Consider the following 20,029-nt stretch of genomic DNA (forward strand, 5'->3'; position numbering starts at 1 on the left):
TTGATTTTTTGGCCACTCAGGCTATGTTCCAAAAAGTCGATTTTCGGCCACAATTTTTTTCCGAGGTAACACCAGATCTCGAAGTTTCATGCATTTTTAAGTCACTTGGCACCGAAAAAAAATTCGATTTTCCAAATTTCCCCCCCTTGGAAGATTTTTGAGAATGAAAAAAAAACAAAACTTTGAGCGCTTCAAGACGGATCTATGGTACAAGGTGCTATTGTTTGGTCACTATGTTGGTTAGGGGAGCGGTATATGAAAAAATTACGAAACAAAATGTTTATCTGAAGCATAAAAGAGAGAGGTTAAGCACATATGCACAACTCTGCATTCTTTTAACAAGTTCAATCGTTTTCAGCTGCTACTAGTACTAGAACTTTTGTTCGAAAACGAAACGCAATAGAGTGACTGCAGCGTGGCTCTGTCGTATTGACCAACCTGGTAGGGTAAGGTAGGGTATTATGTAAAACTACATTCTGCATTAACTAATTGTTCTCAGACAATTGAATAAAAATTCTTTAGATTTGAGATCGTTCCTATGAAATGTTGGGTTATCATTTCAAATAAACGAGACTAATTATTCTTAGGACATAGTTGAATAACAAAGATCGGCAGCCATATTCCGATTGCATCTCTTTCGTATGATATGTAGGAGTTTGAACTGCACAATCATTCATCATCATGAATTTCAATTGAACTAAAACTAATGATTCATTCTCATTTATATAGATATAGAAGTACATTATTCCATCTAAAAAAAACATTGCCATTACATTGCATCTCTGTTCTCGAGTTTTGCACTGAGCAACACATTTGGCGATTCATTTTTTATGTATATTGATTATATTTTTTTGAGTAAATGATACCAATAATAAAACCAAACAATTAAACATTCTTAGAAGTTCTCCATATCGAAGATTCCATCGATGGTGAAGTGACTTTGTAAAAAAGAATAAGAGTTTTGGAATTTTTGCCATAAAATTTGTAACATTCCAGATCAATTTTCTGTTTGACAATTATCATAGCTTCAACATTTTCAATATTGAATCGTTACATTTTCGTTGTCCACATATTTTTTTTTCTTTATTATAGTCACTTTTACTTCCATTTTTGGAAAAATGTCGGGAGTGAGAATTGAACTCGTGATCTCTGCGTGAGAGGTATGGATGTTACCACTACGCCAGATCGCCTCCATTGTCCACATATTGTTCATCATAGAAAAAACCCTTTCGACTGGTGCGGTATTACCAGGCAAACGTAAAATATAATCAGTCATCTTCACGAAATCCTCACACACATTTGTTTTCCATTTCTGAAAATATTTGCTGATGACTCATGATTGGCACGGAATCTATGCTCTACCTTTTTATCTAATTTATTTTAATTCCTTTCATCATTTTTCGATCACCAAACGAAATGTTTTCTTCCAATGAGGAACAGTTGGTGGAGCAGTAGGCAAAGTATGCTTGAATTGGTAAACAAAATATGGTGTCGTCATAATTTGCATTCAATATGGAAAGTATATGGAAGGAAAAAAAACAATCGTTTAATAACTCACAGTTTCATGATGTTGCTGATAACACTTCGTAAATGATTGTTTTTTAAAGGGTGACAATTGTATTGTGACCTATTTCCATCATTTAAGGAGCAAAAAGGTCGAGAAAACAGTCATCTGGAATAGCAACATTTTCATGAAATGTTGCTTAATTGTACATTTTTTTTCTCAAATCACATAGGGTAAATGATCTTGGTTTGTTCGATTTGGGGTGTTCTTGCGCAAATCCAAAGCGATTTTACTTCATGAAAATCACATACTATCGATATGAGTTTGGATTTATTGAAAAGCCCCAAGTCTCTAGTTGCTAATACTACCATAAGGCGTTGAAATAATTCAAATTTTTATGTTTTTTAACGATTTTCCTCAAAGAGGGATTATGATAATGGTTCGACCAACTCTGATCATGGGTTGTCCAAAAAATGAACATGGTTTGTCCGGCTTTAGAAATCACCATTTTTGAATGAATTAGAATTCTCAATAAGATGTTGCATTTATCATTGCTTGAGTTTACTGTCATCATATTGATCTATTCATAATTTAGGCTTTCTTCAGAATATTGCATTTTCTTGGGCATTTTAAAAGTTTTCACCTCAACACACTCAATATAGAGAAACTTTATTTCTGCTATGTGCGAAGGACACAATAAACAAACTGTAGCACGCCAAGCGGTTGCCAAAAATTTACTATAAAACTACTGTAAATAATGAAAAAGACAATTTTATTTATATGTTCTGAAACATTCGAATACCAGATTTGACAAAGGTGTGCTGAATTAGAGTATTCAAGAAAGTGGACAAACCATGATCATATTTTCGACTGGACAAACCAAAATCATTTACCTTACACCGACACTGTTAGCCTCGAAATAATGGACAAGTTATAGCGAAAATAATGAAAATTTGTTTGTTGTTGATAGAGAGTTTAGAGAGTGAAAAAGACACACAAAAATATCACTTTTATTCATCTTCTTCGACCTGATTCTACAAATATCCACTGCACAATGTCACGTTTCACGAAGACTCCAAAAAACTATCTGTTTTTAATTGATAAGAAACTTACTGAAAATAGCGTTTTTACATGGACGATTGAATGTAAACACAAATATTGAAGTCACGATTCGAGAAGAAGCTATAGCATCGCGAGATGTAGAATAGAAGGTGGGAAGATTCACGAGTTTTGGTTGTGTTGAACTTTGATTGTGTTAGTAGCCAGGAAGATAGGAAGTTCACATACCAGGCATACCAGTTAGTTACTCAAATGGTACAAAATTGAATGTGTCAACGAATAACGTTAAAAGAGGGTATACAGAAGCTAATTACAGATTTCCAAATCATATCGAGTCCAACTCGAATTATGAAAACATCCCACAAATGATCGTTCCATCGATCCCCAAGGGATGTGTCTATTCGGAAGAAATGGCTTCGATTCTTTGGACAGGACCTAAACAGCAATACTAAACACATGTACATTTGCTCGCTTCACTTCAGTCCAGATTGTTTCATTCATATCGATGGCTTGGAAGTACAATTTCGTCGAAAACTGATACAAACAGGTAAATTTGAACAAATCCATATTATAGTTACAATTATTACACAAAAATGTTTAATTTTAGCTGTTCCTACTGTCAGAAAGGCCAACGATTGTCATGCCTCGGGAAATCAAAACGGACGGCTCGCCGAAAGGTCTTGATTGACATCAAGCAAGAGTAAAAAATCATAAATCATTCATAACATCCGCGGAGTTGGTCCAGTTTCTAATGGGACGAAACATGACTATCCCGAGAGGGATATTCTGTCAAATGAAATCGTGAGTAGCACTATCAACATCTCTAATGAAAAACCTAGTGATTCTGCTAGTTCTGAAAGCTTAATTCAAGCACTGCAGTAGGAGGTATCGCAGAGCTACAGAGAGCTTCAGAAAGCTAAACTCTGAATTACCGAACCACAATTTGCGCTATGTTTTGATCTAAATAGATTATATTTACGCAGCAATGAATAAATGTATGCATTTAGCTAAAATACAAAAGAAATAAACTTATTTAGACAAATTCATTGTACCGCTCCATGATACTTGCAAAGCTGACACGTCACAGCCTCACTGTTACTGATGCACTAGTCAGTCCAGACTACCTTTTCATAAACGTACCCTGATTCGCTATAACATACATAAACAAATTCTGTGACGTCACAGATTCAAAAAATCTTCCCACCTTTCATTTCCCATATCAATAGCAGCGCATGCTATCACGCACACTACGCTCGCTAACTCTACCGTTTGCTCCATCTATAATTCCTGTTCATGGATTTCATCTATATGAACAGGAAGTTTTTTGCGAATGCTTCTCTGAATCTCTACTTAAAATAGCTTTAAAATAATTTTTCAGTGTGCTTCAGCGCAGTATCGTAAAAAATCCTCCGTTTTAACAAATTTAGTCCCCTGTATTGATTTGCCTTAACTAGTGTTTTAAAACAATTTGCACCTCGCTGGTCAAAAATACTTCATCCTCTCTATGTTTAGAATTCTAATAAGTTAACGAGAAATTAACTGCAACTCCAGCAACATTCTTCCTCAACAACGCCAATAAATGTCTCCGGTTCCTTGTTAAAAAATCCACCGGTCGCGTAGTATAACAATATATTTATCTTGTGAAAAAAAAAATTAAATGCAATCCGTCAAAAATACTAAGCCTCTCCACAGAAGATCAAAGAGAAAATAATCGGGTATTGCTATGATCAGGCAATTTTTTAGGTAGAATATTCACCGATGGAATCACAAAAACTTTTCAATTGTTCTACATGAATAAGGAAACGCTGAGCATAATTTTAAATCTATTCTCCGATCCGATGTTCATTCGAAAAATGTGTTGAAAATAATTACATTGGAATAAATATTTTTTATTCTATACTTTATACTCAAAATACGGTACAGGATGAGAAAAAGGCGGGACAATTGAAAGAGATCAAAAACGATACGGTCCCCTTAAAAATGGTACGTTTGGTCAGCCTAACAAAAAGCGAATTAAATGGTTTGGGTTTCTACAATCACAAATATTCTCATATTTAGAAATGGCCATCCGTGAGGTTATAAATGCAATTATATAATCTTACAAATATAAGACTACGTCTTTGAATTTTAAATAGGGGGGGTCACTCTACGAAAAATGTAACATTTATTAAGAGTTTTCAAATGCATTTTACGTAGAATCGTTCTAACGATTTATGTTATAATATATACCATTAGACGGCAAATTTAGCCAGCATTTTTTTTGTCTGTGACATCAACAGTATAAATAATAAAACAAGTGAGCAATTTAAGAAATAAAAGAGGTATGTTTGGCGAGCGGATGCGGAGGCAAATCATGTACAGTCAAACCTGTTTTTGTGTGGTTTTCTTTGTGCGATTTTTTTTTGTGAGTTTTTTTTGTGCGGTTTTCTTTGTGCGATTTTTTGCGGTATATGAAATGAAGCATATTTGACGAAGTTATCGTCCATTTAGTTTTTTTTTTCGACGGTTCATATGCATTTCAGTGTGAAAAAAGCATATTTGCATCTCAATTATCCACTTCTGAAATCATTCCCCTCTTTTTCTAAGTTTTTGCATGACATGATATCAGCATCACGTTTCGGCATGCAACTAAAAGCACAAAACAGCCACGCGCAACCGAAGTGACAAACTGTCCCATCGCAAAGCAGGGAAAGAAAAGGAGATTGAACGGTGAACGGCGTGGATTTGAGCTATTTTCTTGGGGTCCCTATCTACCCCACAAAAAAAGTTTTTTTTTTCAAAATGTGTATCGAACACGGTTTTTTAAAGCTACTGATGAAGTTTTGCACGATTTTTTTTCCTATCCCCCGCCCAAAAAAAAGGTTTGCCTGTATTATGCATTCTTTCTTTCACCTTTGTTCCCATGACACAAAATTGTGTGCAATAATACGTTCTATCAAACAAATTAGCAAGACCTTTTTCGAATGTAAACATGTTGAAGTAACTAGATGCAAGCATCACTCAAATGTCATGCAAGATTTCATCAAAGCAACAAGGAATGTGATCGTTCGTTAATTGGGCCGGAAAATCAATACAATCGTCGAATTTTACCCGCTAACTGGGCTGCAAAACATCAAAACCAATACTTCAAATTAAAGATGGCATATATTGTTGATACATAACTGCTTTGCAGTTCAGTTATAGATAAATCCAGTTGAAGATAGTTCAGTCGGGGGTCTTCGCAGCCACATTGGTTGCGCGTTCGCTCAGTGAGCGGTCGATCGTGAGTTCAAAACTCAGGGCCTTCATTGACCATCTTTGTGTTGTTACAGAATAACTACGTCCACGTAACAATCATCAGTGATGGAGATCTTTCCACGGTCGAATGAAGACCGATTCATCCATACAAATTGGATTAAAATTCGGCTCTGTTACAGCTAAATATGCTAATGAACCTAAAATAAACAAATGGGATAAAAAAAAAGATAGTCCAGTTAGCGAATGACTTCTGTATATGACGGGGTGACGAACAGCTTAAGCGGAAGCACACCAAAGATTGTTGAAGAATATCCAAATGTTCAGTGGGATAGGGTGTGGAAAAATATTCAATCCAAATATTTATCAGGCCAAGAGAAATCAGCTTACCATCTTCTTGCGAATCGCAAAGCATCACATGCAGCATTATTGTTCAGGCAAAAAAGATTAGCTAATACCAACTACCAATATTGCAGTGCAGGCATAGAAGATTTAGAATATTAGTTTGCATTATGTAGTAGAGTTGAGCATTTATGGAATTACCCTCTATAAAAATTTGAGATAATCTTGAACATGTTTCAATTTTCATAAACAATCCGGGAATGATTATCATGATATAGGCCATGCAATAGGCCAAACAACGAAAAAACTTTTTTTTTCATTTTGCTTTCTCACTAGAAGATTATTTATTTACCCAATTCATGATTTATTTCAACGTCCTTCGATTTTTTTCAGATCAATAGAATGTATGAATTGTAGGAATCACATAAATTGAAAAAATGCATTTAATTGAAAATTTACAGCTTTGCGAAAAAAAAGAATTTAATTGCAATGATTACACCATCTAATTTGAAATTCAAAACCGCACTTTTCAATCCTAAAAGCGTACATTTACAAAATAAGCCACGCGTGAATTTTGCTTGTGTATTTCAATAATTGTTATAATTTTTTACATATGACCCATTCCTGCGTGACGTGACGTGACGGTTTGACTCACTATTATACTTTGTTTTATTATTCCGCACCCATGGATATATGCCAACATTACCATTCACGATCGTATTGAAGAATTTCATGCCATTCCCGGTCTTTTATATCCGTTTTTAACGAATCGGAAGTCACTATCCTCGATTCCAAAATGACATCGGAATACGATATTCGACTTCCGCTGGTAAGCCCATATTGTATGGGTTTTCCATATTTTTTTAGCCTTCAATACTATCATCGGCAAACCGCTAACAAAATAAGATTATATCTTATTTTATGGAATCTACGTTCATATATTGCTGATAAAACATAGGAGAAAGATTATTTGTATGTTTTGAAACAGAACTGTAGTAAATTAAATTAATCATTAATGTTCAACAGTCCGAAACAGCAAAAAGTCAGGTGTTGCCACGTCACAAAAGTGTTTGACTGACAACAAGCCAATCTAACTACAAAATATTCTCCAACTGATGATTCTTGTTGGAAATTTTTATTAATTTTACTATCACATCGTTTAATTTTGTGTGCTTTATTCATGAAAACGCAAAAAAGTGTTTGTACTGAGTCAAAAAGTGGTTACGTCACACTAGAATGGATCGTATACTTTTCGTGACGTGACAACAACTTCTGGAGACAGTTGATACTCCTCTATTTGTGGACCGATCTAAACCAAATTTTGTGGGTTGTTGACCTTCATTGTTTGCTCAGAGTATAAAAATGTTTGAAACTATGTTCATCTGATAACATAATGTTTCTCATAAATTACGAAATGAAACGTAGTTTCTTTCAACAAGCATTCAATCACCCATTCAATGGTATATAGACATTGAAGTTTGGTTAAGCATGTGCAGAGATCTCTCAAGTAACATAATAGTAGTGAAAACCTAAAATATTATAAATATAATTATGTAGCTTTTTAAACTCGCCTCTCTCAAAGGTTGGTGCATAAAAATTAAATTTGTTACAAAAAGAATTATGATATAACTAGTGCTCATTCAAGTAACGTTTTCAATTTTCCTTAAAACTAGATTTGAAATTTGGTTCTCTGGTGCATAGCCTCATGGAATGGTTCATATTCATCCCTTCCGTCCAGCGAAATCTACTTTTCACATGTATCCAGTTCAGCTACACTTCATTCGTTCCCAAACAGTTCGCTCACAATTAGTTCGTTCGGCATCAATACGTAAGGCAACTATCGTTTTTCGAAAATGGACGGCCGTTCTTTCAAACTGTTTGGCGAGCTAGTTTTTTCGTACCGTTCGCGAACAGTTTGCCCATCTCTACCAGACCAATGCCCGACTTGTATAAAAACATGTTGTTTGATGCTCTTCCCCTACACCGCAAGCGGCGAAAACAATCTAAAAACATAAATCCTATCCTTATCCACAATTTCTTATCTAATGGAATATAGTACAACATAAGGGGCGAACACGAAGTTAATGCGACACATTCAACTGGGCATAACTTTTTTACCATTGGGTGAAAATCAACCAAATTGTGCACACTTTCTCATTGATGTGTATTGTCTACATGCTGTCAAACTCGAAGTCATGTTTTTCGATTGAACGAAAATGGAGGTGAACCAACGCGAGTCGAGAGAACCAATTCTTTCCAAACACCTGGAATTTCCTGAGCTGTCGCACCGGCAGTTGGGAAAAATTTTGAACATTCACCATTCAACCGTCTCCAGAGTGTTGAAGCGGTTCCAGGAGCGGTTGACGTTGGACCACGGCAAAGGAGCTGGAAGAAAACCGAGACCGGAGAACAAAAAGACGGAGGGAAAGGTGAAGCGGATGATTAAAGCAAATCCCAAGGTCTCAAGCCGTGATTTGGTCAAAAAGATCGGCATGTCGCAGAGCAACGTCCAGAATGCAAAGAAGAGAGCTGGACTGCATACATACAAAGTACAGAGCTTCCCAAACCGCGATGAGCGGCAACAATCGACGGCTAAAACTCGGGCACGGAAGCTCTACGAGAAGATGCTGACAAAATATGGCTGCTGTGTGATGGACGACGAAACGTATATAAAAGTCGATTTTAAGCAAACACCGGCAGTTTTACACCGGCATAAGCAAGTTCGATGTGGACGACAAATTTAAAAAAAAGAAAATGTCGAAGTTCGCCTCCAAATATCTCGTTTGGCAGGCCATCTGCTCTTGCGGACTGAGGAGTGAGCCTTTCGTGACAAAGGGCACAGTAAAGAGCGAGATCTACAAATCTGAGTGCCTCGAGAAGCGCCTTTTGCCGTTCTTGCAGCAGCACGACGAAGCTCCGCTATTTTGGCCAGGTTTGGCATCATGTCACTATTCTAAAAGTGTCCTGGAGTGGTATGAGGCCAATTCTGTCCATTTTGTTCCAAAGGACATGAACCCGCCAAATTGTCCGGAGCTGCGTCCGGTGGAGCAGTACTGGGCAAGAATGAAGCGGGAACTTCGGAAGAGCAAGAAGACAGTCAAAGACGAGAAGGACAGGTTAAGAAAATGGAAAAAAAACTGAGAAACTGGTACCGGATGACACTGTAAAGAATTTGATGGAGGGTATCAAGCGAAAATGCGTTCAATTTTACATTCAAGGCTTCATCAATTAACTTTTCTTTTAATTTTTGAAGTAAATATACAGGGTGGGCCATTTAAAGTGGAAGGATTTGTTTTTGCAATAGCAAAGTAAAGAAATGGAATTTTAAATTTTTTTTTGAAATTCATTTATTTTGGTCCAAGGAGATTTGTTCTAACTACTTTTTGATTATGATATCTCGTAAATGACCGCCTCTGGCCTTGACCGCAAAATGTGCCCTTTTTTCGGCATTTTCCATCACTTTGCCCAATGTTTCGGCCGATATGGCAGCAATTTCTTGTCGGATATTGTCTTTCAGCGCAGCCAGGGTCCTTGGTTTACCAGTGTATACCTTGGATTTTAAATATCCCCATAAAAAAAAGTCAGGAGGCGTCAAATCAGGTGATCTCGGTGGCCAGTCATAATCGCCGTTTTTCGATATTAATCTTCCGGGGAACATTTCGCGCAATAATTTGGTCGTGGCAGCCGCTGTATGGCATGTAGCGCCGTCCTGTTGGAACCAGTAATTGTCCAATTCATTTTCACGAACAAATGGCAATAAAAAATCGGTTATCATTTTTATTTTTCCACGCACGTTTAGTTAACACAATTGAGAAGTTATTTTGAATGTACAGCTGAACAATTTCAGCGCGTTGTTTAGGTGTGTATTGTTCCATGGTTAAAATTGTACTGAAATGACGCTTCCAACGCGGTATGACATTTGTTAATCTGACATCTCTGTCAAAAGTTATGGGGTTCCTAGATGCTTCCACTTTAAATGGCCCACCCTGTATGTATAAAACTATTCTAAAATTTTGGTTTGATTCTAAACATTATAAGAAAATTGGCATGACATTTTCGGTGTCGAAATAATTTCGTGTTTGCCCTTTATATCGCGATAATTGTTTTGCGTAGTATGCATTTGAAATCCCAGCATTTTTCGTTATATTTTTCATAGAGTGACCCCCCTATGTACAAATCAAAAACGTAGTCCTACGTCAAAAATAGTATCTACACCATTCTGCACAAAGGGAAAACGATCGTTGAGAAAAACATGCAAACATGAAGGTTCGAAATACTTACGATGAATCCGTATGCCAGCACGTCATCCCCGTACTTCTTGCCGGGGGTGTAAACCAGATCGCCATGCAGCCAGCGGGCAGCATAGGCGGGTGGACTGGCGCAGAACTCCACCGAGAGGTGAAGTGGCGAGCCCGGATAGGCCACTGGAGTCGTATTTCGAGCAATTACTGTCGGAGCCCCTGGAAATAGTAGAGAGCGGCATGGAAATTGAAATTGAATCGGTAATTTAATTGACGTTCGGATTATATTGCTTCGTACTATTTGCTCGTTTTGTTTGTGCGCAATAATGGCGGCGCGCTGTCCGAGATGCGAGATGCTGTTTGTTCATATTTGAGATTTATTTATGTTGTCGACAAAATGGCAATAACGTATACACAAACAGCCTGCGGTGGGAAAAGTGTTTTCGTTTTCGGTTGTCCGAGACGGGCGGGAGAGGCGTCAGCTCGGAAGCTGTAATGGGACATTTGATTTCTTGTTTCTCATTTTGGCCCACGCTGCTGTAATGCCTTCTTCGTTGACCCAGGAAAGGTTGAAGGGCAACAACGGTTCTCCACAGCCGGCCTCTAATCGCCCCGATAAGAGACATTACATGAAATATTCCGTTATAACGACCGTCTCGTAACGGCTCGCCCGTTATATCCTCCCCCCAACGAGCAGGATGGGTAGAGAATAATTACGTCTGCCGAGACTTGTGCCCAAATTGTCAATTATGGTACAAATTAATTGAGAGCTTCATTCATTCACGTGAGATATCCTATTTTATGCGCTATCTTACACAGCCATTTGTTTACGCAGGACATACAAACTTGGAAGATACACATTTTCAATTTGCTCCGATGTTAAAAATCATAAATCCTAGAGAACGCAAACCTCGCCACACGCTCCATCAGCGTAAGCCTGCTGACCAATGTAATTAAGGAACTTGCTCAAGCAGGAGACACAACCCAGCGCAATTATTTGTTCTTCTCCCCAACCGCACTTTGGCAATTAACTTTCCGTCACGGCCCGATTCACTTCGCGTAGCAACCAGAGCCACAAAGCTCCGGTCAATGGTACTTTCGCAAATAAACCAGCAAACCCCCTGCCCCCTTAACCGCAACTCCGAGGCCGAGGCGTTTGGGGTGGACTTTTTCCGTTTATATTTGTTGACCTTCCGGTGCGATCTCGGCGGAGATTTGGTGATATCAGGGAGGGCCGTAAATAATTTGTCGAATGTTTGATTAAATTAATTGCTTTGAAAGCTTTTGTCTGGGTAGTTTAATGGGCTTCGGTGTTTTTCCGGTGGCTTAGGCCTCTTGCCATTATTTATTCTCGTCGAATGGTTCATGGGACGGAGTAAAATGGGGGAGCTCTATTTGACTGGGGGACAATACGGGAAGGGCATAATAATTATCTGATCCACTCTAAGAGAGTACGCTGTTTCATACCAAAAAGAGCATTGTTATAGTTTTATTTTGCATGCATCCACTCCATCCTCCAATACTTAAATGTAGTCTGAGGTCATGCTGCCAAATCAAAATTGAAAAAAAATCAAACGCTGCAAAATAGATGTGTGAAAGTAGTTTTCAATCTTCCTCACTTATAACCGACAGTTGCGCTTTACACTACTATACAAAATAGAATTATTCCTATTTCAGGCCTATGTGATATTACAAGTATCATGTTTGTTCATAATATTTTGCATAACCGTAATTTTCACCATAATATCACATTCCCTACTCGAATAAACCTTTTGAATACGAGAAATGCAAATGACTTAATGAGAACCAGAGCTTTTACGAAATTGGGACTCACACGCATAAAAAGTTACGGTCCATTAAAATTCAACCTGCTTCCCAATAATCTGAAAGCAATAAGCAATAAACATATTTTTTAAAATAAGCTGAAACAGTATATGACCATTCACATAAATCAATATATTCTGTAAATGTGCCGGCCATCTTATGTATATGTATGCTTTGGTTAATAATATTTTCCGTCACTTTTCTTTTTCCTGTGTCGTTCTAATGTTGTATAATATGGTGGATCCCTTCAAAGGAACTCTAATGTTCCACTGGGAATTCACATGTTTTGTTTTCTTCGTTTGTTGTTATATTCTCCGCTATTTCTTCTTATGTTTGTTGTCTGTTAGCAAGAGTCCACTACCAGGGGGCTCTCTATTCGAGCTTTCTGGTGTGGGAGTTAGTGGAGGGTATTAAGGTGAAGGTGGAAGCTAGCCACAAATGGCTGCCACAATGGTGCTCATTTCTTTCATCTCCCTCCCTCACCCCTCGCCTGTAAATCAATAATTTTGCGAAACAGTGTGAAGAAAATGATCGTTTTCGCACACTTCTCATTAAGTAATATCAACCAAACTCTAATCGATTACTCACAAGATATTAAATTTTCATCTGCTGTCGCACTGTATAGTGAAAAACGTTGGAAAACTCGAGCAAGTGCTCTGAAAGTTAAATTTTCATTTTTCAATCATCAGCAATGGTTTTGTTTGTATTGGCGAAAGCATCGTTATATTTTCGACACTGATGCCAGACAACATCATCGAGACAGATATAAAAACCACTCAATAAAATGTTATTCCTGAGTCATAGCGTTTCATGTCTTGAAAATCAATCAAATAAAATTATGTTGATATCAATACAATTATTATTTTTACGTTTAATGGTCTATAATGTAAGTTTTAGCAACTTGAACATTAGTTAAGAAAATTGTATTGCAGAGCTCGGAACACTGTCACGGCTGCCTATGCTTTCAAAAACAGTAAACGGAAAAGTATTACATTCAATCAAAATGCTTCGGCCAACGAAGAGAAGGGTTAAGGCTCTCCAACGTGAATATGTGAAAACAATACGATCAACGAAGAAAAATATTATCAAAATAATTATCAACATCGAGTTACTATGCGGAAGAACTTGTTAATACCTTGAAGGCGATATATATCAGCGTCAAATCGCCTTCAATGAATTTTATTCTTTAGTTCGCAAAAATACCATCGCTAACTGGCAACGCAAGTGGAATGAAGATGGATTGGGCCGGTGGTTTCACTCGATTATCCCAAAGGTTAGCCTCAAACCGTGGTTCAAAAGTCTGGACTTGAGTCCCCTCCTTTTCTTCCTTTGCGGGTAATTCGTCCCCTTGCTATAAATAGTACAATAAGTTGAAATGTAAATAAACTATAGATATACGAATAGATTTAAGAATTGAGTGCTCATCAACATTGTTACAATTTCCTTATATCCCATCCTTCTCCTAAAAATATGTCACCCTTCTAAACTCGAGTACACCGCGAGTAATCGGTTTTCCACCTTACTAACCATAGATGTAAGAAAATTGTTTATATATATATAGTTTTAAAAATATATTTAAGAATTCGGCTCCTTTAAACTTAAGTAACTGAGCCTGTAAAAATAAACGAATTAATAAAAAAAAAACTTGTTAATACCAAAAGTGTCCCAATTCGCATGTGTTATAAATTTACTCATGTTACGCTCGCGTATAATCCGAATTTTACTTCATATGCAAATGTACCTTATACATATATATATTAATATTTGCAATTTTTCATCGGATCATATCGTTCATACATTTTACTTTAGTATTGAATTGTATTTTTTTTTCAAATGTATTCAAAGACTTGTGTCAATGAAGCGCCACACAGTCTGATAAGTGAATTGATCTATTTACGTACGAAAATCAAAACAAACTGTGTAATTTGCTCTTCTCTCACGAATACTATTACCCCATTTTTACACGTGGGTTAACCTATACTACTACAATGGCTATCTTCCACCTTCACCATAAAAAAAAAGAGCTGAAGGTATGTCACCTACTACAAATCAATTGTTGGTACACAATATACTGATCATTTAATCTTCCTATACTCGCGCATAGGTCTAACAAACCGAGAATAAATGAGGTGACTGAACTAAATGACTATTAAAACTGAATGAAGTTAAAGAAAAATATATTTTTTGGGGTTTTTTTTCACTCAATTATATTTTTTTCGCCAGAAAATTTACAATAGCAATATCACAGTCCGGAGTACACAAATTACGATTTTTCGCACGAGTATAGGAGTGTTAATGAGTGAAGATTGAATTTTATACTAACATATGAAGCAGGGGTGGCCAGACTTTTGGACATTACGGGCGACTAATTGTTCAAATGTTAGGTTGCGGTCTACCAACGTTGCCTGTATCAATAAGTCAATAGAAAATGAATGTAGTAGTACTAGACGATACAACAAAGTTTTAATGCTTCTGTACTCGCGCGGCGCAAAATCATTACTCATATAGGGGAAAGTCGGGAAAGACGGACACTCGTGTATAATTGATAAATTACATTTTTATTTTAAACTAGCTGACCCGGCAAACTTCGTCCCGCCTAAAAATTATGTTTCGTCATCACATCCACGTTTCCTTACTAAGCGCACGTTCATGGTTCCAATCGCAGAACTGTTCATTGATGGATCTTCTAATCTACCTTTTAAAATCATTTTTTACTATAAAATTTCAGTACTTGTACCAAACCCCGACATTCTAATATCAGATTATTTTCAGACACAATTGTCGTGCAAGATTTTTCATCCACTTACAAATAACATGTTTCTCTGTTATATGGAATAAATGTTTGATACAGAAAACATGATAGAATGAAGACAGTTCTAAATCGGACAATTCCTTTCTCGAGTTTTGCTCTTATCAACTCATTTTTATTTATATAGATAGAAAAAAATATAGGAGTGCGATTGATCACATTAAAATCCATTTCCATGAAGATCAATTCCGTTACCGCAAACCTCAAATGGACTAACAACGCTTGTCAATATGTAATTGTAGAACATATGCACATGCAAACACATGTAGAACACATAATGTTTTCGAATTTTCCCATTTTCCTTCAGAGTTTTCGAAAATTTTCAATTGTCATGTTTGGTTGAAATCGAGTCATGCAGAAATTTGATCTTCATTTGTATTGCAGCTCCCCCCTCAGGGTGTAATGTAATATATATATATATATATATATATATATATATATATATATATATATATATATATATATATATATATATATATATATATATATATATATATATATATATATATATATATATATATATTTATTAAAAAAATTAAAAAAAACCACCAGCTGAAAAACATGGTTCCGAGAAAAACGCGTTTAAAATTTCGTACAGCAATACTATATCCTTTGAGGTGGCCTCATACTTTTAGCTGTAACTTTCCAACGAAATAAAATATAGAAAAATCCTTTTAGGACAACATTTCTGAGGGCATAAGCTTCCTAAGAATGCATAAATAAAAAATTCGATTTTTTCGAAATTCCAGACCAGGACCTCCCCCGCCCCCCCTAAAAACGGCCTGCAGTTTCTCATCGGCAAGTTTCGCCTGATTGTTCCGGAGCAGTTATGGGAGAAGAAGGTAATAATTGTGCTTTTGGGTTAAATAAGTCTATGTTTATCTACTGTATAGATTAACTATGTAATGAGAACCTTCGTCTCGAAATGATAACGCCTTGTCGATGCCCCTAGCTTCAGACGAATTGAGGTTACTTCCGCATGTTTGGGTGAAAGTTTGATGAAGCGTACGTAGCGCCATTTGTCATTCAACAACGTAAATAAATTCGTCCTGTTGGAAAATTGAGCGGCGGTTATTTTTTTTATTTGGATATTATTTGGATATTATTTGGATTATATTAATGTAAATGTAAATAAATAAATAAATAAATTGTGTTTGCAAAAATACTTAAATCGCGAAGATTAAAAAATGGGACGAGGTTAAATGGATGAAATTTTGGGTTCTAATGTTTTGTTCTGAAACCAAATTTTAAAAAAATACACAAAAAAATTATTCAATTTATTCAGAAAAATGGATTTTTTTGCATATGGTCACCCTAATTGGTATTCAATATACAGAAATCGGTATGTAGCGGTATGTTATATAGTATACGACCTATTCTCATGCCTAACAAACGTTTTGTCCATAATTTCATGAAAATCGGTCGAGCCGTTTCAGAGGAGTTCGGCCATGAACATTGTGACACTAGATTTTTATAGATATAGAGTGAACATTGTGACACTAGATTTTTATAGATATAGAGAAGAGATGGGTAATATAAATTAAGTTATTTGAGGCTGTTTGTAAAGTTGTGTTCTAATATTTTGTTTTATCCCATTTATTTATTTATAAGGCTCATTAGCATTTTAGCTGTAACAGAGCCGGGTTTTAATCGTGTACAAGACGATTTCCCCACTGATTTGAACTCACTGTGATGAAAACTACACACTCAAGCATGGTAGAAACAAGTTCACATCGAATCTTCCGCTTACTCATTCACCCCCGCTCAAAATCAATACCAATTCCGGAGGCTAGACGACGACTAGAGATGCGATTCAAATCCACACATCCGGATGAAATGAAGTGGAACTAAATCGAGTCGTACGACTCCGCCGGAGGGATTTGGCAGTTTCTCAGCTTCCTCTTACCTTTGGCGTGGCGCAACCCGAAGGATGTTGGAGGGAAGTTTGCGCGATACCGTTTGTATTTCTCATTTCAAGCTAAGCATTCTCTATTTCCTCCTGCTTTTCGCCGCAGACGATGAAATGAGATGCCAGGAGACGCATAAATTATTCACTCCGAGTGCGTCACCGGAGGGACGAATAAATTTGATTCCAACCGACAAAGCAGCTGTGGAAATTTTTTCCATCATCATCATCGTCGTCGTCGTCGCCCCAGCGCCAGCGTCTCCTAGCGCCAGATTTTCATCTATGCTGATCTTTTCCGGGAATCGAGCATAAATAGATTGGTGAAAGGGGGTGGAAGGGGTAGGTTATAGCGAACACTTTGGAGGGTGGAAAATCATTTTCTCTTCATGCACACACACGCACACACAAATAACATGAGTCGAACGGTGTGCATAAACAGGTACGCGTTGCCGAGGCTTGGCTGATTTGAGGATGAGAGTGCCTTCGAGATGTGAACGAAACGTAATTATCGATAAAATCGGGCATAAAATGGATTACTACGAGCTCGAAAGCGTAATATAAATTGCTTAAATTGAGTCATGCTGATATGAAACAAAATTATGCTTCCCGAATGGAGAACTTCAATACCTGAAATTCACGTTTCAAGTGTATACGCTAAGGTTTGGTTTAAGAAGGAATGAATCTGCCTGAAGAATTCAAAATTTAGCATGATCCTCTCCAATTTGAGTAACATATGCTTTCGATTAGGAAGCAGTTTTTTTTCACAGATCAATTATTGACTATTGACTATTTGCACTCAAAATTTAATCGTTTTTATATATAAATACATTTCGTAGGGGTCTTCGTAGCCAACTGGTTACGCGTTCGCTTACTGAGCGATCGATCGTGAGTTCAAACTCAGGGCCCTCAATTGACCATCTTTGCGTTGTTGTAGAATAACTACGTCCACGAAACCATCATCAGCGTGGAGATCGATCCTCGGTGGAACAAAGATCGATTCATCCATACAACTGCTCTGCTCTGCAAGAAACATCGGACTGCTGTTCTATTAATAACCCAACAATGATCAATATCAACTGTCTCCGCTGTCCGGTCTGCTTAACAATGGAAGAACAGGAAGAATACCCTTACGCCTAAATGGCTACTGTGTAATTTACAATTTACAGAGACATAAACATATGTACATGTACACGATTAAAACCCGGCTCTGTTACAGGTAAAATGCTAATGAGCCTAATAAATAAATAAATGGGATGAAACAAAATATTATATTAGAACACAACTTTACAAACAGCCTCAAATAACTTAATTTATATTACCCATCTCTTCTCTATATCTATAAAAATCTAGTGTCACAATGTTCACTCTATATCTATAAAAATCTAGTGTCACAATGTTCATGGCCGAACTCCTCTGAAACGGCTCGACCGATTTTAATGAAATTATGGACAAAACGTTTGTTAGGCATGAGAATAGGGCGTAAACTATATAACATACCGCTAGGATACCGATTTCTGTATATTAAATACCAATTATGGCGAAACTATGTAAAAAAATCCATTTTTCTGAATAAATTGAATAATTTGTTTGTGTATTTTTTTAAATTTAGTTTCAGAAAAAAACATAAGAACCCAAAATTTCATCCATTTAACCTCGTCCCATTTTTCAATTTTCGCGATTTAAGTATTTTTGCAAACACAATTTATTTATTTATTTATTTACATTCACATTAATATAATCCAAATAATATCCAAATAAAAAAAATTAACCGCCGCTCAATTTTCCAACAGGACGAATTTATTTACGTTGTTGAATGACAAATGGCGCTACGTACGCTTCATCAAACTTTCACCCAAACATACGGAAGTAACCTCAATTCGTCTGAAGCTAGGGGCATCGACGAAGTACTGGAAACCTTATCGAATAAGCACGATGACTTATTGAAATCCTTCAGATCACACATGCTCGGATAGCAACATGTTAATCACGCTATTGTCATTAATCCAGAAAAATCATCAGCTTGAGAACACGCGTATTGATTCAATGATTCGAATTAATATTTATGAATATGTAGTTACATGAGACGAAACACACAAGAGAATTCGATGGATTTTTATAACCGAACGGTGATTCAACGCAGCTGGGGTAACGTCATTCTTCGAAGTCTCGAGCTGTGTCAACAACTCATGGTCGGCATGCACGCGAAGGTAGGGTGCGAACGACTGCGATTCCTACGACACAATCGATAGAAGCAGCATGAGGACGAATAAATTCACCTGTGAGAAGCTATCAAAAGCAACTCCGACACAGGCTTTGCTATTCCCAGGTTAAAACGCAATGCATTGTTATGGAAATCGATAGTGTAATTATCTCGGAAATTCTAGATCCGTCTACTGATAAAGTACTCACCCGTATTCTGAAATACGATCGAGTCAGAATAACTCGAACGGATCGCATTTTTCATTCTGTAATCTGTTCGACTCAAGTCAAGTCCTTCGTGTTTTTTTTCCCAAAATATATATTTTTATAAAGGCTCATATGGCGTTAGCCTCACGGGGCCGGGAGTTCAATACAATTTTTCTTATTATCTATGTTAGTAATATGTAACCGATTACTCGCGGTTGGCTCGAGGTTAGTATTACAAGTGTTTTCGTAATTGGGATGTTGCTGTCTCCAATGCTCTGTACGTGTGCCCGACACGGGAAACTTCCTATTGGGATGCAGCTGACCATTAATCAGCAACGCCCCCCTAGTCTGTACCTCATATCTAGCGTGGTGCGTCTTTCTCGACTCGAGGAATCCAGGATAGAATGGCCACTAGCCGGCGCAATCATCAGTTCGTGTAGAGTTGTCATGATCGGTACAACCTTTGGCTCTTGTTGAATGATCAGTGGACTGCACAACCTTTGGCCCGTGTGTCTGTAAAGAGTGTGTGTATGTATTGCCGCGACTAAGTAAAAGTTTATCGATCGGATAGGAGGGATATGAAACGGGGACACAACGAAGGAAACATCATTAAACGTTGACATCGGTGTTTCTGAGGAACAGGTATAGATGAAGCAGAAGATCAGGATCACGGCTACCTAAGATATCCCGGACGGGGATATCCG

The 20,029-nt window shown here is 37.1% G+C and overlaps 1 protein-coding gene across 1 annotated transcript in view; it reads right to left on the bottom strand.

Moving 5' to 3' along the window:
• Positions 1-20,029, bottom strand: part of LOC129764191 (uncharacterized) — a 295,221-nt gene that overhangs the window by 32,196 nt on the left and 242,996 nt on the right. The window contains exon 9 of the mRNA XM_055763044.1: positions 10,421-10,599. Within this exon, the coding sequence (XP_055619019.1) occupies positions 10,421-10,599 (179 nt within the window). The remainder of the gene's footprint in view (positions 1-10,420; positions 10,600-20,029) is intronic.

The sequence above is a fragment of the Toxorhynchites rutilus genome, chromosome 2, assembly GCF_029784135.1.
Source record: "Toxorhynchites rutilus septentrionalis strain SRP chromosome 2, ASM2978413v1, whole genome shotgun sequence".
NCBI classification, from domain to species: Eukaryota; Metazoa; Arthropoda; class Insecta; order Diptera; family Culicidae; genus Toxorhynchites; species Toxorhynchites rutilus.